This window comes from Musca vetustissima, unplaced genomic scaffold, assembly GCF_032173495.1.
Source record: "Musca vetustissima isolate MV318-11 ecotype Yass unplaced genomic scaffold, APGP_CSIRO_Mvet_v1 utg34393, whole genome shotgun sequence".
Taxonomy (NCBI): Eukaryota; Metazoa; Arthropoda; class Insecta; order Diptera; family Muscidae; genus Musca; species Musca vetustissima.
The window spans coordinates 47,954-70,361 of record NW_026888137.1 but is presented as its reverse complement, the minus strand read 5'-3'; the positions used below and the strand labels follow the sequence as shown (position 1 = coordinate 70,361).

The 22,408-nt window shown below is 34.9% G+C and overlaps 1 protein-coding gene across 1 annotated transcript in view; it reads left to right on the top strand.

The window, feature by feature from the left end:
• Positions 1-21,132, top strand: part of LOC133335975 (paternally-expressed gene 3 protein-like) — a gene marked incomplete at its 5' end in the record, with an annotated part of 31,071 nt that extends 9,939 nt beyond the window's left edge. The window contains 3 exons of the mRNA XM_061544269.1: positions 10,927-11,238; positions 20,691-20,738; positions 20,793-21,132. Of these exons, the coding sequence (XP_061400253.1) occupies positions 10,927-11,238; positions 20,691-20,738; positions 20,793-21,099 (667 nt within the window). The remainder of the gene's footprint in view (positions 1-10,926; positions 11,239-20,690; positions 20,739-20,792) is intronic.
• Between the last annotated feature and the right edge of the window lie 1,276 nt (positions 21,133-22,408).

Below are 22,408 nucleotides of genomic sequence, written 5' to 3'. Positions count from 1 at the left end.
TGGTACGAAAAATTCTAAATTTTGTACAATTTTGACTTGGACGTGCAGAACTGGAATACTGAAAGATGCAACTAAGATTACTGACGGAGTGTAGCATTGATATAGTTTTGGAATATGGGTACGAAAAATACAGAACGGTACCAAAATTTGGTACAATTTGGATTTCGATGAACAGATAGAAGTTAAATTCTTAAATTTGGATAGGATAGAGGTAGTTTTATAAATGTTCTAAAAATGGAGAAATCAAGATTACTCTTAGAGGATAGGATTGATGTAGTTTTAGAAATTCTTGCTTATGTGTATGAAAAGTACTAAATTTGGTACAATTGGAATTTGGTTGAATGAATAGGCCTGAAATCCTGAGATTTGTAATTTAGATTGTGTGTTGAAGTGTAGGATTGAGCTATGGAGACAGCTTTGGAAATTTATGTGTACGAGTTATACTAAATGCAGTAAATTTGGAACAATTTTGATTTGGGTAACGGATATAGCTGGAAACCAAAAATGTGATATTAACTAGTACTAAATTAGGTGGAATTAGAAGTGCGATAGATATATGAAGGTAGTCTTGAAAATGTGTAGTTATAAGTTCGAAAAGTACTGGATGAATCTAAATGTGGAACCTGTATATATTTGCTAAAATATATAATTCAAATTCTGATCACTTTAGAATCTGTATAATGGAAAAAAGAAAAAGTAATAAACTTGATATTAGATGTAGGAATCGAAGTAGAATTCGGAATTATAGTACACGCAATTATGCAATAATCTCTATTTCCATTTAAAATATTATTATCTTTTTATTCCCATTCTGCATACGAAGTATCAGGCACTTCGTTAGTTTAAATATATATTTTTTATCAGTATTTTTTTATCTTTGATACACCATTGTTTTCACCTGCAAATATACCTATTTATTTTATTGATCATAAAGCCTTCACACTGAAATTTGTATATCACGCGTTTTTAAATTGTACCATAATTTTATTTTCAACTGTTTTGTATTAAAAATTGATTAAACAATTACCTTCAACCATTTTGTAAACGGAAATAATTTGCGGAAATGTATAAAATACTAAAGACGGGTTTAATCTAATTTGCAATCAACATTTGTATCTTAATTGTAAATTAATATACAGTCAAACAACTATAGTCCAGATTATGAATATATTTCCAATATATAGCTCGAATTTTAGTGCGCCAACCAATTGAGACGACATTTTGGATTGATTTGAGGTTCAGATGTCGACGAGGTTCAGATTTCGACGTAGCTCCAATATATATTTTCGACTGATTTGGTTTAAATGATGCACCGAAGTCCTAAGATTCGTCCGATCGAGACAAACTTTTACATAGCACATTACGCTGGGCATGCAAGAACTGCATTCACGTGGCATTGGCCCATTGACATTGCTTCCTTGCTAATGCTATTAATTCCTGCTCGATAAGCCGGTTGATGCCCGGTAGTACAAAATGAAAAAATTCGCTGTTGCAAACATAAATTTACTGTGAAAAAAATTTATTTGGGGGGGGGGGGGGCGGTCCCCCTGGGCTCCCCCCTGCGTACGTCCCTGACTCACAGAGAAACGTGTAAAAATTTGAAATCGATTGGTTTATTAGTTTTTGAGTTATCGTGCCCGCCATTCGCAAAAAAATGTTTAGAGAAAAACGCGTTTAAAGTTTGAGAAGCCCTTTAGCCGTCACTTAATGCTGACACAATAAATCGGCTATATCTTCAAGAGTTCTTGAGATTTTCATTTGAAATTTTGTAGGGACATTCTTTAATGAGTGTAGATTCGAATTATATCAACAAAATTTTTGACCCCGAGAATGGGGGGTCCCCTTAAATGCTGGACTAAATAGCAGGAGTTTGTTCGATTGCGATGCAATTTTGGTTAGCGTAGCTAATGATTAGCCTTTTTTGAAATTGGTTCAGATGTTAATGTATTCCCCACTCAAAATGTCTAAGCTCAACTGTAAATAATTAAACGCTAATTTTGCCAAAAGCATTGACAATAACATTGAAACCCTAAAACTTTAATTCGGCACGCATATAAATAATTGGTAGTAATCCATTGTACGTGTTTGTTTAGCGGCAAAAAACTGTTTGTGGCGAAGAAATATCCATCCTCAAGATATTAATTTATGTTTGTTTACTTAATTGATGTATTCGCCAGTTTTGTGTAACGTCCAAGCTAGGCACACTGTGCACTGCCTAATACCTCAATGTTATAGAACACGTGATTATAATTAACAGAACTTTGCGCTATGGGGCATTTGGTGATTTTACAAATTTATAAATACATAAATGTGTATGTGTGTCTGTGTAATACACTTGAGGAAGATGAATTCAAAACATAGTTTTTAGGCATACCACTTAACTATCAAGTGAATATCAGATCAACCGTGAAATTGTGCAAATGTAGAATATTTTATAGGACAGGAAGTAAAATAGAATTTGCCAATTCGAATGCAACACGTTCTCCGACAGAAGGAACAATTTAAATTTTGTAGATACGTTTACTTAAAAAATATAGTCTATACTATATTCAGATTTTTTTTCGGTGTTAGTATTATACATGTCCACTACTCACTAAAATATATGACTAAAACATCACGACATCTCTTATATTGCTACAATTTAACTATTTATTCAACAATTAGATTAATTTTTAATTTACTTAGTTATAAATATATGTCCATCTCGGAACAGAAATGGCCTACTAGCATCTCAAATTTTATGACCATAACTTTTGGTCGGAAATGCCCATAGAGTACCAATGTTGCATTTTATTGTTTTCAAAAATTTAAATCAAAAACATGTCATTTTTAAATTTTAATAAAAAAAAACTATTGTCAAAACGCCCCATAACACACACGTTTAGCTGCTATGCATTAAATTATCTGTTATAATCAAATGCAAAAGCCAATGGCGTAGGTAATCATTTCTATTGTAGAAGAAGTCATTTTAGATGATTTTCTATCTATGCAAAATGGTAAGCCTTCGGAAGACGTAGTTGTTATTAATGATCTCCGGAACATGAATGTTGATGCGGTTTTGTATGATATATTCCTGATAGAAGTTTATTGAAAACAATATAACAATACTCAAGGTGATGTGGAGTAGTACGTTCGTTCATATGGAAGTATTATGTGGCCATTCAAATTATGTTAGGGACTTTTTTTATTTTTATACCCTCTTACATAATTCTCAATATATCAACCCCTAACCGCGATTGTATTTGTTTGGAGAAATATTTAAATATACCGATCGTCATATCTCGACTAGCTGAGTCGATTGAGACATGTGTGTCCGTCCGTCTCTCCAGTATAATTTGTAAACCCGATACAGGCCACAGTTATGGACCAATCTTCACAAAATTTTGCTCGTAGGATAGGTTCTGGCCAATGAAGACCACTATTGTTTTTGGTAAAGATCGGTTAATATTTAGGGGATGAAATAGACCAAATACTTTATTTTACTTTGTTGATTTTTCTGGATGCTCCAGAGGACGTAATTATGGCCCGAACATTGCGAAATTTTACATGGACTTTTGTGTGAAAAATGACATTTGTATTCTATGGCATAGATAAGTTGATAGTATATATCCATATATTAGATAGTAACCCATTACCACACTAGAGGTCGGAAATATATCACTGATCGTTTGGAAATTTTGTATCAGGTCCCACTTATGATCAAGGACAACGCTTATAATTTTCGGTGATGATCAGATAATAATTTTGTCAAGTCGATCTATAGGCGACAATTAAACGCCGAACATCACAGCACAACTCATGGTGGGAAATTGGACAGGTAATTAGAAGGGCTGTACTGAATATTAGTAATATTCGGAAAATATGTCAGTGTAAGAAAGAGGTGAGGACAAGAGAGCGCAAAATATAATATCAAGAAACATTGCCCAAGCTCGGAATAAACATCCGCAGAACATTAGCACATTTTCAACACAATTGCCTGTAGTTTTGTATTTTGAATGCACGTAGGTAGTAGGTAGGAAGTGCACCTTCCATCCAAGAACCAGAAACAAAAGTTCCAAAGTTGGAAGGGGCCGACTATATGATACCCTTCACCAGACATATCAACTTTGAACCATTGACATAAAATCGGACGAAATTAAATCTAAGTAAAACTGCACGTCAATCAAGCATAATTGGGTTCAACTTTTATATATAAAATGGATAAAAACAGGTTAAGGAGAACCAGTTTGGTATTAATAAAACTGGTGCCAGCGCTGTCCAAAATTTAATTCCAATCGGAAAAAACTTAAAACACGTCCTTCTGTACACAATTCAAAATAAATCGAACAGACATAGGTTCTTTGTTGTACTGTTTAAATGTAATCTGACGGAAATATATATGGGAGCTATATGTTAATCTGAACCGACTTCAATACAACTTAACAAATCGGGCAAATCTTTGGAGTTTTGTACACCATTTATATAAAATTGATTTTCTCTAATTTCAATAGGGTTCGTCTTTGGACTAAATTAGTGACCTCTGCTAAATTTTGTCCAATTCGGTTTATAAATGCGACCTGTATTTTGTACACAAGAATACACGTTTGTTTTGAATTTACAATGTGTTGCATTTATTCCGACCAATAATCGGATATCGGTAATTAGGGGATTGGTTCTTATTCGTTGTCAAATTAAATCAAAAATTGACTTCGGCATAGCCCATCATATAGTAAGTTCCGAACGATTACAGTTTTTTAAATGTCCTCATGGTGGGGTGTATAAAAACTTAATAACGTTTTGCCAGCTTTAGTTTATATTGTTTTTATATGGCCTGTGCGAAATCGATATTTAGACATTTCATAGTGTTGTACCCTCCACAATAAGGTGGAATGTAATTTGGAAGTCATACATACATTCAGCATCCGTCAAAAAGAGTTTTGAACTTTAAAAAGTCTTTCATGCATTCCGTATTTATTTTTTTGCGCCTTCATTCCCTCCAATAAAATCTACCTACTACGTCCATGGTAAACAGCATGCATCTTTCAATATGATAACATAAATATTCATCACGTTATAATATTCATGCTTAGTCATATCGAGGTAAAACTGAATAAGATCGCGTGTGTGTGTGTTATGACAATGATGTTGCTCTCAATCTAAACATGTGTCGATCAGTCAGCTAGACAATTAGTCAAATTATGTGCTTACCCATGTTTGGCAGCAAAAAACAAAATTTTTGTTTTGTGATGGTTTCTGAGAATTCGATAGGCATACAATGCCATTTTGCCAGACAAGACATACGGGCACCTACATATATAATGATGTTTTTTGTGGTCCATTTTGGGTACTTCCCCTCATGATGGTTATGAATTTACACATTTTAATGAATAATAATTGAAATAAAACAACAACAATATATGTAGTAGTTCAGCATAGTGTATGTAAATTAGAGGACTTAGGAGTGGATTATATTCATAATTTTGTTTTTTTATTGTGTATTTGAAGATTTCTTCGAAATCTGAACCAGTTCTTTTCGTGTTTTCCTTATAAACAGCTTAGAATAGCAGTTGTTAATGGCATGCCTTTTGAAAAAATATGTGTCTGTACTTCTTAATATTCAAATTATCATTAAACCGTTTAATTACCTATTGTTATTTATTTAGGAGAGAAAACCTCACGATAAATACATCCTACACATAATATTTACAAGACCTTAATAAAAAATTCAGCTACTTTAAAAACACTATATAAGGAATACAATTTATTTAAATCAACATGCTAAACACTGTGCATGTGACCTACTAACATGCCAAATTTTTATATTACCTAAAGTGTACGACAACTTATGATCGGAAATGTCGATAACAGCAATAAATTTCATTTTATTGTTTTCATTCATTTAAATCGAAGTGTATTTTATGTTCGAATTTGAATAAAAAATCTATTTTATCAGACAGCGATATACCACGCGTTTGACCGCTATTCAATCAACTATAGATGCATTAAATACAGAAACCATTGGCGTAGGTAACCGCTTCGTGAGTAGTACATGCCATCAAAATTAGTTTATTTTTAAGGTGGAAGGGATATTAAAATTGTCATTGCTATTGCAGCACCTCGGAAACTCGTATACTCTAAATCAGAATAAAATACTATGCTGATTTAGTCATGATTGTATAACTGTCCAATTCATCACATCAGAGATCACAATATTTAAGATAGAGCTTTGAAAGATAGAGGTTTGTCGGATTAAGACTAGGATTTTTTACAGCCCACTATGGGCCAGTGATGCCATTTTTTTACATAATTAGAGCAATGAGTTACTAAATAATATATAATTACGTAATCACTTATAAATATTTAAGTGTAATTCCCAAATCCGAGTACATGGGACAATATAATTGGTATCAATTTAAAGTTCAACCACTCCTCTTGGATATACTATCAACTTCTCGGTTTGATGTCCTTCATGGGTAATTTTTCACAAAGAAGTCAGGGTCCATTTGACCCGCTAAATATTGACCGATCTTTATCAAAACAGGCATGCTTATCCTTTAGCCCGATCCACCTCTCCATGTACAACTTCACGATGTTTGAGCCATAATTGCGGCCTCTGGAGGGACCAGAAAATCAGACAATAATAAATTGTTTTGTCCATTTCATCCCCTAAATATTAACCGATCTTTACCAAAAACGATAAGGGCCTTCATTGTACAGAACCTACATGAAAGATTGATTATGGCTTGTATAAATATTAACAGAATATTATCAAAAACAGTAGGGGTCTTCTTTAGCCATAACCCATCCTACATGCAAAATTTCGTTACATTGATCTGTATGGTGTTTATAAATTATAATGGACAGACAGACCGACACACATGTCTACATCGACTAGAGGAGTCGATGTAAAAGAAAACATGGATAAAATCTATATGGTATAGCCCATATAGATTTTTTCCAAAATTTTCAACAATGATCGCACTCCAAATTCATGTTCATTCCGGTGTTTTAGTTGAAAAAAAAAATCATTTAAGTTAAAAACTTCAAATAAAATAATAAGTGAGTAGCCGTTCCAATAAACTATTTCGGAACTGAAGATAAAACATATTACGCTTATAACATTCACTTTTTTTGCAAATGACATTGGGGTGTGTCAGCAAAGATGATGCCAATATTGATACAGCCAACCGTTAATTACTCATGTTATGACAAATGAGTGAAAGGTATCTTAGATATATTAAATAAATATTAAGTAGTAAAATGATGTTAAACGATGCCGACTCGATATTTGTATATCCGCCATCATGATGTGAACTGATTAGATCCTGCAAATCGGGATATTAACATACCCCTAACTTAATATGGATGTTTTTCATTTCTGTATTATCATGTTTCATTCCGAGTTCAAAACTAATAAACCGGTCCTAGGACATCGACGCAATATTTTATGCTAATCTCCGAATAATTGTCCCAAGACAATTATTGGGGGATTTGAGAAAATATATTTTTATACCCTTCACCACACTGTGATACAGGTTATTATGTCTCTGTGCATATGTCTGTAACAGGCAAAAGGAAACGAGATAGACACATGGTTCCTTTTGAGAATATGCATAGAATCACTTTGTAAGTCGTATTATGCATGTCCGTCCATCCGTCTGGCTGTCATTGTTAAATTGTACAGGTCGCATTTTTGATTCGAATTATATGGAAGTTGGCACAGCTCATTTATTTGGCCCAAGGACGAACCCTATTGAAATTGGAGAAAATCGGTTCAGATTTAGATATAGCTCCCATATATATTTTCGTCCGATTTTATGTAAATGGTGCACCAAAGACCTTATATATCCTTCGATGTGTATTAAATTTCGTAAAAATCGGTTCAGATTTAAATATAGCTCTCATATGCATTCATCCGATTTAATGTAAATAGTGCATTAAAGTCCCTATATATCCTTCGATTTGCACGAAATTTGGCATAGAGTACTGAATTAAGTCTAGAAAAATGTGTGTTAAATTTCGTGAAAATCGGTTCAGATTTAAATATAGATCCCATATATATGTTCGTCCGATTTTATGTAAATGCCCCTATATATCCTCCGATTTGCACGGATTATAAGTAAATGTAGAACTCAAAATGTGGCCGAATGCACAAAACATACAGAAATAAGTGTAACCTAACATTTGACAAGTTTCGATGAAATCGGTTTAGATTTCGATATTTTGCTTTAAATTTATTTATATAATTTTGACCCATTGTAAGAAACTCTATATCTGACCAAAATGACTTGCTTAATTTCATATTAATGGTCATTCAAAAATGCGACGACTGTTAGGATACCATCTATTATGCCCGAAGTGATGAAGGGTATCATATAGTCGGCCCCGTCCGACTTTACTACTTTCCTTACTGGTTTGAGAATATATATGTGCTACATAAATACAACAAACTAATTACATTATGTACCTCATAGTATGTACGAATTTATTTTACCCATATATACCCTGAAATACCAATAAATTTCATTTTGGTTGACAATGCTACTCCTGTAAAACGTTTCATCACTACAGTCACTGAATAATTGTTCCCCACTACTCTGGTCCAGTTGTTCGAGAAACCTACTCCGCTCCAGCTGTCCAAACCACATACATCAATTCTGCTGTCAACAGGCCCCTTCTGTAAGCTAATCTACTTCTGCTGCCCAATAAACCTACTCTGCCTTAGCTGTTCAAATCACCAGATCCTGCTTTCCAGCATACCTGACCAGGCTGTTAAAACCACCTACTCTGCCACTGCATATGTTTGTATGTGTATATATTTGTAGAATGCAACGCCCTGTGGTCCATGTTTGGATATAGTCCTCATATAAAAATCCTGCCCTATTTTCATGATCCCAGGATAATTTGCTTATAAACCGAAACCAATACAATATAGTTCTCATTTCAATATAATTATCTATCAAATATATGTACTCCCACCTATTGTTATAATCCTAAACTCATTATATCAAATCATGGTGGTTCTTATTTGGGGTACTGTGTTTTTGGCGAGTAAAATATTTTTAATATAACTCCCAGCGTAATTTTAGATATTTTATAATCCTAGAAGCTTTTAACACCTTAGTTGTTGTAATTTGGCATTCCATGTTGATATAGCTCCTATATAAAGGTCCTGGCCTCATTTTCGGTGTCCGAAATATTCAACCTGATTATGAAAAACCTTGATATTTTCTGATCGATAATTTGCCCTTAAATTTTTTTAAATAAATGTCCCGACAGATTTGGGTAGTTTGAACGCACTCCATGTTATAAAAAAGTTCTGCCTGGCTAAACCTAGCTACGTTTTTTCCAGTTGATAAGAATACTACACGTTTCGAATTTTTCACTAATTTTCCGAGATAGATCATAACGATTGATACATTTTTTTCATTTACCCGATCACTTACAAATATCCGACTATCATACAAAATTAATTTTTTGACGAACTTCCTTTTCAGCGCTAAACCAAATATAAAGACTATCTTGACCTTAACACCACTCTATCGATACTAATTCGAAAGTATCGAATTATTGTTGTCAACACCATGATAGACGATTAATTTATACAGACGTAACCGATTTATATTTTGTTTACCAACAAGATTGAAGTGTATTTCAGCAGTCTTTTGTTCATTTGAATAAAACAAAAATTTACATTTAAATTTGATACTCTATCATAAATGTCAAGTTCGGTAAAGTGCATCGCCAATAAATGTAGGAGTATTGCTGGAATATGTAATCTTTTTCAGGAAGGTCTTTTCAATCATTGAATTCTATAAACATCAAATGGCTGTAAACAATAAAAAATTGCACCTCTGTCCAGCCGAAGATGGGTTGTAAACAAGTTTTAGGCTTTTATTTCTTACTTCCATGATGAGCCGCCGGTCACATTTGTCTTCGTCAATGCGTATAGGGGCTAATTATGTAGATGGTTGATGGCAGATGCTGCGAATGAAGTTTATTAGCATTTGTATTGGCATACTGTGGCCAGGTTTTGTGTGTGTGTGTGTACGTGTGTTAAACATTTACTTAAACTATACCAATAGGTTTGTGGTAGGCAAATTACCATTTAATTTATGGGATTTTTTTCAACATAAAAAAATCACACACTAACACACAGAGAATTATGAAACGTGCGTTTTTGTCACCATTGACTCTTTGCTTTGCTTGAAATGTTTGGTCAACTGAGGAAACTATGTTGTATCAACACCAATGATGCCTTAGTATAAATTAATCGCCGATGATGACCAACAGCATCAGTTTCAACGTTTACTTCAGTCTGTAAACTACATCACTAGTCAAATTTTTAGAACCAATTCATAATTTAAAATGGTTAGTTGAAAATCCAAAGAACATTTTGAACATAAAAAAATTGATTAGATTATCGGATTAAATTAATCAAAAATATATTTTGCATTATGTGAAAGAATGTGCGAATGTGATTTTTTATAAATATTGAATCAAGCGTTTTTATTAGTTCCTAAAACTATACTTTAGAAAATAAACTAAAAATATATGTGCCTTATCATTGCAGAAATTCTTCATTGCTTTCGCTCTTTTGGCTGTCGCTGCCGCCGATGTCAGCCACTTGTCCAAGAAATACTTGCCACCTCAACGTAACAGCTTTGAAACCACCTATTCCGTACCATCTGCCACAGTTCAACAGACTTACACCGCTCCAGTTCAACAAGCCGTTCAATACCACGAACATCATGAACACCACGCTGTTGCCCCAGTCACTGAATACTTGCCTCCCGTTCAACAACAAACTGTCCAACAAACCTACACTGCCCCCGCTGTTCAACAAACCTACACTGCCCCAGCTGTTCAACAAACCTACTCCGTCCAACAAACCTACTCTGCTCCAGCTGTCCAAGAAACCTACTCTGCCCCAGCTGTTCAACAAACCTACTCTGCCCCAGCTGTTCAGACCACCTACTCTGCTCCCAGTGTAAGCTACTCTGCCCCAGCTGTTCAAGAAACCTACTCTGCCCCAGCTGTCCAAACCACCTACTCCGCTCCTTCTGTAAGCTACTCTGCTCCTGTTGTCCAACAAACCTACTCTGCCCCAGCTGTTCAAACCACCTACTCAGCTCCTGCTGTCCAACAAACCTACTCTGCCCCAGCTGTCCAAACCACCTACTCAGCTCCTGCTGTCCAACAAACTTACTCTGCCCCAGCTGTTCAAACCACCTACTCTGCTCCAGCTGTCCAACAAACCTACTCTGCCCCAGCTGTTCAAACCACCTACTCAGCTCCTGCTGTCCAACAAACCTACTCCGCACCAGCTGTCCAAACCACCTACTCTGCCCCAGCTGTTCAACAAACCTACCCTGCTGTCACTGATACTCAATATGCTCCCAACGGTGGTTACATTTACAAGAAGAAGTAAATCGTTTGAAACTGTGAAACTATTTAGTTTTTAGAATAATTGTTATAACTCTTTAATAAAAGAGAATTTTAAATAAATAATTAAAAATGTATATTTTTTGTTTAAATGAATTATACTTAATTTTTAAGACGTATATTTTTCTAACGCATTATGTATTTATCATAAATTTATTTCCGCCTGATCCGTAAATGAGTTCTCAACCAAGTATGATATTCTCAAGACAGTTGCTTCGTCGTCCGTCGCTATGACGAAATCTTGAACATCAAACTGTATTGTAAAATGTGGTCATATATCAAATTTTCGAACAATATACAGTCAAATTTTGAAAACCCGGTGAAATTGGGTAACATCGGTTCAGATATATATTCCACATTTTCAAGAATTTTGATAATTTTCGAATTATGATTTCTTGAAATCCTTGAATTTTTAGTGTGGGTTGTTGTTGGTGTGTAGGCGTGAGATAAGGCTGGGTTTTTGGAAATTCGATATAGAAGGGTACGAAATGTACCAAATATGGTACCCTTTGTATTAGGCGAACGCTAGAATTCTGAAATTTTGAATGTGGGTCACTGATGGAATGTTTGAAAGATGTACAAAAGGGTTTTATGGAAATTTGACCTATAATTGTACTAAAAGTACTAAACCTCTAATTTTACATATATTGAACATATAAAGCTAAAATCTTGAAATTTGATATGGAATACAGGTTGGGAAGTGGTGTTGATGTATGGAAATGGTTTAAGAATTTCGTACTTATTTTTATAAAAACTACAAAATGGTACTAAATTTGGTACTATTTGCATTTAGTTGAGTGTATATAGATGGAATTCTGAAAATCGGAATTAGGACTACTGTTGGAGTACAGAATTGAGGTAGTTTTAAAAAATCGTACTTATGTGTACGAAAAGTACTTAATGGTACTAAATTTGGGGCGAGTTGGATTTCGGTTCACAGATAGAACTGGAGTCTTGAAATTGGGAATTAAAATGACTGTTGCAATGTAGAATTGAGGTAGATTTTGGAAATTCGTACTTATTGGTACAAAAAGTACTAAATGGTACTAAATTTAGTACAATTTGGAAATTCGTATTTATGTGTACGAAAAGTACTAAACGGCACTAGATTTGGTACACTTTGGGTTTGGACTGGAAAACTAAAATTTGGAATAATAATTGCTTTTGGAATATAGATTTGAGATATGGAAGCATGGTACTTATGTGTACCATTTAGTACACACTATATTTGGTACAACTTGATTATGTTTGAATAGAGTTGGACTCCAGAATTTTTGAATTAAAATAACTGTTGGAGTGTAGGATTGAGGTAGGCTTAACTATAGAAACAAAAGTACTAAATGGTACCCAATAGTTGACAAATCTTTTTTGTGTTAACGGATAGGGTTGAGATCCTGAAAATTTGTCATTAATTGTACTAAATTTGGTACAGTTTAGATTAGAGCGAACGGATAGAGATGGAAAACTTAAATTTGGAATGCAAATTGCAGGATTAAGGTAGTATTTGAATTTCATACTTATGGATAGGAGAAACACTAAATAGTACTAAATAGGGTACAATTCGTTTTGTGTGAGCGGGAATCGTAAAATTTGGAATTAGGGGTGGAGTGTAGGATTGGTACTAAGTTTAGTACAATTTAGATTTCAATGAAAAGATATATTATATTTGAAAATAAAATTACTGTTAGAGTACAGGATTGAGACAGTGTTAAAAATTCAAACTTAAAGTACGAAAGGTACTAAATGGTACTCAATACGCTACAATTCGGATTTATGTGAACGGATAGGGCTGGGATTCTGAAATTTATGAATAAAACCAGTGAGCGGAGCAGTATAGTCGAACGGGGCCGACCATATGATACCCTACACAACTACCACGAAAATCACACTTTCGGCGGTTCTATATCCTGAGCCTGGTCAATATTTCGTGATATTTGCACCCGTTTTACAGATTATAGATCAACAACGCCTATTTCTAAGTCTTGCATATTTTCCAAAATGTTTTTTTCTTGAAGAGAATTTTTACGCCATAGAATAAAAAATTGGTCACTTTAGGTTTTGGTTGATTTGACCCTCGGAAAATTGACCGATCATCATCTAAACAGCCGCTCTAAGTATTTGGTCAGATCCCCTTCACCTTGTAAAATATATCATGTTCTGTATATAATAATTGCCTCTAAAGCGACTAGAAAATCTGACTAAATTAAAGTTTTCGGTTCATTGCACCCCCTGAATGAAATCTCAACTTCACCGAAAACTATAAGCGTCGTCCTTGACCATAATCGGAACTTCATGTACACTTTCAAAGCGATCAGCGATACATTTCCGTCCCCTAATGGAATAGCAGTAATAATATGCACATAGTCACCTTCACTTAATTACGTATAACTCCCCCATCGGAGTATATACAGCCATATAATTGGTATCAATTTGAGGGTCAACAACTCATCTTGGACATACTATCAACATCTCGAGTATATGTCCTTCAGGAGCAAGTATATACGTCCCAGAATAAAAATTTTGTAATTTTTCACACAAAAGTCAGGGTCCATTTGACCCGCTAAATATTGACCGATCTTTATCAAACTGGTATGCTTATTCTTAGCCCCGATCCTCTTCTCCATGAAAAATTTCACGATGTTCGGACCAAAACTGCGGCCTCTGGAGCGACCAGAAAAAGCGACAAAAATTTAGTATTTGGTCCATTTCATCCCCTAAATATTAACCGATCTTTATCAAAAACAATAGGGGTCTTCATTGGCCAGAACCCATCCTACATGCAAAATTTCGTGAAGATTGGTCCATAACTGTGGCCTGTATCGTGTTTACAAATTATAATGGACAGACGGACGGACGGACGGACACACATGTCTTGATCGACTCAGCTAGTCGAGATATGACGATCGGTATACTTAAAGGTGCGTCTAGGACCAATATTTCGCGGCGTTACAAACTTTTGGGGCTGCACAAAGCTATAATACCCTGACAACATAGTTGTGTAGGGTATAATTACTGTTGGAGTGTGGAATTGAGGAAGTTTTATAAACTCGTACATACGTCTACGGAAAGTAATATATGGTACTAAACCAGTGAGCGGAGCAGTATAGTTGGACGGGGCCGACCATACGATACCCTACACAACTACCACGGAACTCAAATTTTCTGCGAATGTTTATTCTGAGCCTGGGCAATATTTCGTGATTTTTGCACCCTCTTGCTCGATTAGAGGTAAACAGCTCCTCTTCCTCGCACTGACATATTTTCCGAATATTACGATTATTCAGTACAGCTATTGTCCAGATTCCCTTCACCGTGGGTTGTGTTGTGATGTTCGGCTTTCATTTGTGGTCTAAAGATCGACTCGAAAATAACACAAAAAATTAAGTTTTTGGTCCAATTCATTCCAAAATTATTATCTGATCATCACCGAAAATTATAGGCGTTGTCCTTGACCATAACTGGAACCTCATGAAACATTTCAAAGCGATCAGTGCTGTATTTCCCCTCTCTAGAGTAATAATGGGTTACTAAATAATATAGGAATACGGAGATACCTGTGAATATTTAGGTGTAACTCCCACATCCGAGCACATACAACAATATAATTGGTATTAATTTAAAGGTCAACGACTGCTCGTGGATATAATATCAACTTCTCGGGTCTATGTCCTTCAGGGGTAAATATATACGCTATAGAATACAAATTTTGTCATTTTTCACACAAAAGTCAGGGTCCATTTGACCCGCTAAATATTGACCGATCTTTATCAAAACAGGCATGCTTATTATTTGGCCCGATCCCCTTTTCCATGCAAAATATCACGAAGTTCGGGCCATTATTGCGGCCTTTGGAGCGACCAGAAAAACCGAAAAAATTAGTATTTGGTCCATTTCATCCCCTAAATATTAGCCGATCCTTCCCAAAAACAATAGGGGTCTTCATTGGCCAGAACCCATCCTACATGCAAAATTTCGTGAAGATTGGTCCATAACTGTGGCCTGTATCGTGTTTACAAATTATAATGGACAGACGGACGGACGGACGGACGGACACACATGTCTAGATCAACTCAGCTAGTCGAGATATGACGATCGGTATACTTAAAGGTGGGTCTAGGACCAATATTTCGCGGCGTTACAAACTTTTAAGGCTGCACAAAGCTATAATACCCTGACAACATAGTTGTGTAGGGTATAATTAGGTTTAATTTGGTTGTTGATGAACGGATAGCGCTGGAATCCTTAAATGTAGACTTAAGGTTATTATTGGAGTGCATGACTGAGGTAGTTTTGGAAATTCGTACTTATGGGTACGAAAAGCTCAAAATATGGTACCATTTGGACTTTGGTGAACGGGTAGAATTCGAATCCTGAAAGTTGCAACTTAGGTTACTGTGGGAGTTTAGATTCAGTTTGGAATATGATTACGAAAAGTACTGTGGTACCAAATCTGGTACAATTTTGTTGTTGGTAAACAGACAGAGCTGGAATTCTTAAATTTTGATTTATGAGTACGAAAAATACTAAATTTGGTATAATTTGGACTTTGGTGGAATTAAGAGGGCAAGATTGATATAGTTTTAGAAATTCTTACTTATGAGCATGATGACACTAAATTTGGTTGGATCCTGAGATTTGGAATTTAGATTACTGTTGAAGTGTATACTGAGCTATGGAGATAACTTTGGAAACTCGAATTGATGTATACGAATATTAAATAGAATAGCAAATGCACTAAATTTGGATTTGGGTAACGGAGAGAGCTGGAAACCTAAAATTTAGTGGTGATGATATGGAGGTAGTCTTGAAAATGAGTAATTATACCCTTCACCACACTGTGGTACAGGGTATAATGTCTTTGTGCATATGTTTGTAACAGGCAAAAATAATCGAGATGAAGAAGAAATGAGAATATGCACAGAATCACTTTCTGAGTCGATTTATGCATGTCCGTCTGTCCGTCCGTCCGTCCGTCCGTCCGTCCATGTATTTTTGTTAACAATGTACAGTTCGCATTTATGATCCGATTTGGATGAAATTTGGCAGAGGTCACTTAATTGGCCCAAGGACGAACCCTATTGAAATTGGAGAAAATCGGTCCACGTTTAGGCATAGCTCCCATATAAGGGTACCCCAAAATTTTCGGTATTTTGAGGTTCTTGAGCGCGTTTTTAACTGAATTTGCTGAAATTTGGTACTTTGAGTTCTTACTGGGTAGCAAATCTCTCTACCAAAAATTATAAATAATGGTCCATTTTTTCGGATAGCCCCCATATAAGGGTACCCCCAATTTTCGGTATTTTGGGGGTTTTGATCGCATTTTCCGACCGAATTCGCTGAAATTTTGTACTTTGTGTTGTTATTGGGTAGCAAATCTCCCTACCAAAAATTATAAATAAAGGTCAATTTTTTCGGATAGCCCTCATATAAGGGTACCCCCAAATTTGCGGTATTTTGAGGTTCTTGATTGCATTTTTCGACCGAATTCGCTGAAATTTGGTACTTTGTGTTCTTATTGTGTAGCAAATCTCCCTACCAAACATTATAAATAAAGGTCCATTTTTTCGGGTTCTTGGGCTCGTTTTATAACTGAATTCTCTGAAATTTTGTACATTGGGTTCTTATTGGGTACAAAATTACTCCACTAAAAATTATAAATATAGGTCCAGTTTTTCTGGTACTCCCCATATAACGGTACCCCCAAATTTTTGGTATTTTGGGTTTCTGATCGTATTTTTCGACCAAATTGACAGTAATTTAGTACTTCTTATTAGGTAGCACATCTCTCCACTATAAATTATAATTATTGGTTAATTGTTTCTGGTAGCCCCCAGGTTTTGAGGTTCTTGAACCAAATTCTTTTTTCTGGTACAGGGTATTATGTCTGTGCATATATTTGTAACATGCAAAAGGAAACGAGACAGACATATGGTTCCTTTTGAGAATATGCATAAAATCACTTTTTGAGTCGATTTAAGCACGAAATTTGGCACAGACAAATTAGGTCTAGAATGAAATCGGTTCAGATTTAGATATAACTTCTATATCTGACCAAATGAACAATTTAATATCGGTTGCAGAATGACGTGTTTATGGTTCCAATTTCATTTTACTGGTTCTTTAAAAATGCGACTTCTGTTAGGATTCATCTGTTGAATATACTCAAAGTGGTGAAGGGTATCATATAGTCGGCTCCGTCCGACTTTACTACTTTCCTTACTGGTTATGTATTCGAAAAGTGCTAAATGGTAGTAAATATGGAACCTGTACGTATTTGCTGAAACCAATAATTGGAATTCTGATATATTTATACCCTTCACCACACTGTGGTACAGGGTATTATGTCTTTGTGCATATGTTTGTAACAGGCAAAAGGAAACGAGATAGACACATGGTTCCTTTTGAGATTATGCATAGAATCACTTTTTAAGTCGACTTTTGCATGTCCGTCTGTCCGTCCATGTATTTTTGTTAACAAAGTACAGGTCGCATTTGTGATCCCATGTGGATGAAATTTGACACAGTTCACTTATTTGGCCCAACGACGAACCCTATTGAAATTGGGAAAGATTTAGATATAGCTCCCATATATATTTTCGTCCGATTTAAGGTAAATAGTGTACCAAAGTCCCTATATATATTTCGATTTGAACGAAATTTGGCACAGCGTACTGAATTAAGCCTAGAACGATGTGTGTTAAATTTCGTGAAAATCGGTTCAGATTTAGATATAGCTCCTATATATATTTTCGTCCAATTTTAGGTAAATAGTGCACCAAAGTCCCTATATTTCCTTCCATTTGCACGAAATTTGGCACAGCGTACTGCATTAAGTCTAGAACGATGTGCGTTAAATTTCGTGAAAATCGGTTCAGATTTAGATGTTGCTCCCATATATATTTCGTCCGATTTTAGGTAAATAGTGCACCAAAGTCCCTATATATCCTTCGATTTGCACGAAATTTAGCACAGCGTACTGAATTAAATCTAGAACGGTGTGTGTTAAATTTCGTGAAAATCGGTTCAGATTTAGATATAGCTCCCATATATATTTTCGTCTGATTTTAGGTAAATAGTGCACCAAAGTCCCTATATATCCTTCCATTTGCACGAAATTTGGATTTATAAGTAAATAAAGAACTTAAAATGTGGCCGAATGCAAAAAAACATAATGAAATAACTGTAACCTAAGATGTGGCAAGTTTCGATGAAATCGGTTTAGATTTCGATATTTTGCTTTAAATTTATTTACATAATTTTGTTCCATTGTAAGAAGCAACTCTATATGTGACCAAAATTTAATATAGGTTGCAGAATGACATGTTTAATTTCACGTTTATGGTCCTTAAAAAATGCGACGTCTGTTAGGACTCCATCTGTTGAATATACCCAAAGTGGTGAAGGGTATCATATAGTCGGCTCCGTCCGACTTTACTACTTTCCTTACTGGTTTTAATCTGTGTAATGGAAGTAAGAGAGATTTCGAAAAATAGTGTTTATGTGTATAAACGGTACTAAATCACAAACTATAGTCCAACAAATTTACAGTATTCACGATTACATATGAAATATTTATTTATTTATTTATTTTTTGTATTCCATTTCCGCAGACGAAGTAGCGGGCACTTTGCTGGTATCTGTATATATATGTATTTCCGAATATATTTTGAACAAAATATTCAAGAAGTTCGTGTATTTTTTTTCAAAGACATTTCCCACTCCTTTTTGACTAAGCGCATTAAATTTAGTAATATTATGTCAAAGAATAAAATATTCTACGTCAAATTCTACTGCAAGCCCCAAAAACAAACAATATATGTATATTCAATAGATTTTAAGAAATTTACAGTATAAAATTATCAATAATAACAACAATTTTGTTGCTGCCTCTAGTTATTTTTATACCGTAAAGGTCATAAAAACTATTGAATATAAATATATAGTTTGTTTTGGGACTTGCAGTGTAATTTAACTTAGATTATTTTATTCTTTGTCTCGAAACATCGAAACTACATTTAAAATTAATCTATCTTACAACAACGCTCTCAAATTTCGTTTGATTCGGATTATCTACGTCTAAGGACAGTATTCCAGAGTCTTTACTTCCCCTCAAAGAGATTCCAATTTTTAAGAGGGTGCGAAGGTGCCAAAATTACTTCTGTCGCACCCTCTTAAAAATTACAAATATGCCACTAAATGCTTTACCGTCCACGAAAAAATGGAATACCACAAAATTGCAATTATGAGGAATCCAGACTTTATATCGAGATGAAAGATGTTGCAAAACGTACAGAACATATTATGGACAAACAAGAAGAAATTTAAAGAATTCTACTGGAATTCAAAATTTTCTGTTGCAAAACTAAACTTATTTAGAGAAAACAAAAAAAACAAATAATTTCATACGTCCCTGGTGGTAAGCAAATTACCATTTAATTTATGAGATTTTTTCAACATAAAAAAATCACAAACTAACACACCGAAACTCTTTGCTTTGCTTGAAATGTTTAGACAACAGCGGAAATTAGTGTTGTATTAACATCAACGATGCTCTAGTATAAATTAATCGCCGATGATGATCAACAGCATCAGTTTCAACGTTTACTTCAATCTGTAAACTACTTCTCTAGTCAATTTTTATAGAACCATTTCATAATTTAAAATGGTTAGTTGAAAATCCAAGGAGCACTTCGAACATCGACAATATTGATTGAGTTAATCGGATTAAATTAATCAACAATATGTTTTGCATTATGTGAAAAATTGTGTGAATGTGATTTTTTATGAATAATGCATCAAGTGTATTTTATTAGTTCCTAAAAATATAGTTTGAAAAATAAAAATATGTGTGCCTTATCTTTGCAGAAATTCTTCATTGCTTTCGCTCTATTGGCTGTCGCTGCCGCCGATGTCAGCCACTTGTCCAAGAAATACTTGCCACCTCAACGTACTAGCGTTGAAACCACCTATTCCGTACCAGCTGCCACAGTTCAACAGACTTACACCGCTCCTGTTCAACAAACCGTTCAATACCACGAACATCATGAACACCACGCTGTTGCCCCAGTCACTGAATACTTGCCTCCCGTTCAACAACAAACTGTCCAACAAACCTACACTGCCCCAGCTGTTCAACAAACCTACTCCGTCCAACAAACCTACTCTGCCCCAGCTGTCCAAGAAACCTACTCTGCCCCAGCTGTTCAACAAACCTACTCTGCCCCAGCCGTCCAAGAAACCTACTCTGCCCCAGCTGTTCAACAAACCTACTCTGCTCCCAGTGTAAGCTACTCTGCCCCAGTTGTCCAACAAACCTACTCTGCTCCAGCTGTTCAAGAAACCTACTCCGTCCCAGCTGTACAAACCACCTACTCCGCTCCTTCTGTAAGCTACTCTGCTCCTGCTGTCCAACAAACCTACTCAGCTCCAGCAGTCCAAACCACCTATTCCGCGCCTGCTGTCCAACAAACCTACTCTGCCCCAGCTGTTCAAACCACCTACTCTGCTCCAGTTGTTCAACAAACCTACTCTGCCCCAGCTGTTCAGACCACCTACTCCGCACCAGCTGTCCAGACCACCTACTCAGCTCCAGCTGTTCAACAAACCTACTCTGTCCCTACTGTAACTGATACTCAATACGCTGCCAATGGTGGTTACATTTACAAGAAGAAGTAAATCGTCTGAAACTGTTAAACTATTTAATTTTAGAAAAATTGTTATAACTCTTTAAAAAAATGTTAAATTAATTATAAAGTAATAAAAAATATTTTTGTTATTTAAATGATTTTTTTTTCTTTTTAAAACATATTTAAACATTTTAATTTTTTAAAACATAAAAATAAAATGTTCGCTACTTGGTTCAGAATTTGTAATTTCGTCGCAATCGGACCATATTAGTGTATTTGTTGCACTATTTAGATGAAATCGCCGGAAAATATATAAAGGACCTATATTTAAATCCGAAACAGTTTCAACAAAATTCAATACACGTCATTCTAAGCATAATTTGGAACGCTGTGCAAATTTGTAAATATAGGGCAAATTTATATGAGGCTATATCCATTCGGAAACCAGACTTGATTACCTCTGGTGGAAAATTCCAAACATTGGGATGTTCCATTATATGAGGACTCTGCCTAATCTGGACCGATATAGCTCATTTTCTAACCTGACATTTTAATTTTGTATCTTAATACCCTCCGATGGTAGGACACTTACAATAACTTTTAACCCCCAAATTACCGAATATTGGCCTACCGTTATATAGAGGCAACCCTAAAACTTTGTTCAATATTAAAAATTGTTCGTATGGAAATGTGATACACAATGATGATTCAAAATACCAAATTACCTCTGGTAGAAAATTACATACATTGGGATGTTTCATTATATGAAGACACTGCCTAAATCTGGACCGATATAGCTCATTATCTTAATACCTTCCGATGGTAGGACAATTGCAATAGCCTTTAATCCCCAAACTACCGAATATTAGGATACCGTTATATAGAGGCAACGCTGAAACTTTGATCAATATTAAAAATTGTTGGTACGGAAATGTGCTACACAATGAGGACCCAAAATACCAATTTGCTGGAAAAAAATTTCCATGATTTCAAAAATATCAAATATTCGGGGGTATCGTCGTTTGTGTCACGTTTAATTTTTTTAATTAATTAATTAATTTTTTTTTGTCATTGGTTGGCAAACTTTTCCTGTCAGTTAATACTTATTTGGATCAATCAATAATGTCTATTTTAATGGACTATTTAACAATAAGAAACTCAAGGTCATTTAAATTTTTGGAAAGTGAATCTTTAATATTAGTTTGCTAAATTTCAATAGGCCTATAGTGCAACTTGTAAATGCGGTTAAATTAATGTAGAAATGTGTTTTTTTTATTGAAATATATAATAAACTATAAAACTTCGCACCTTCAATGACATTTACATATGCTAATGAACATTAAACGAGTTTTAGGCCT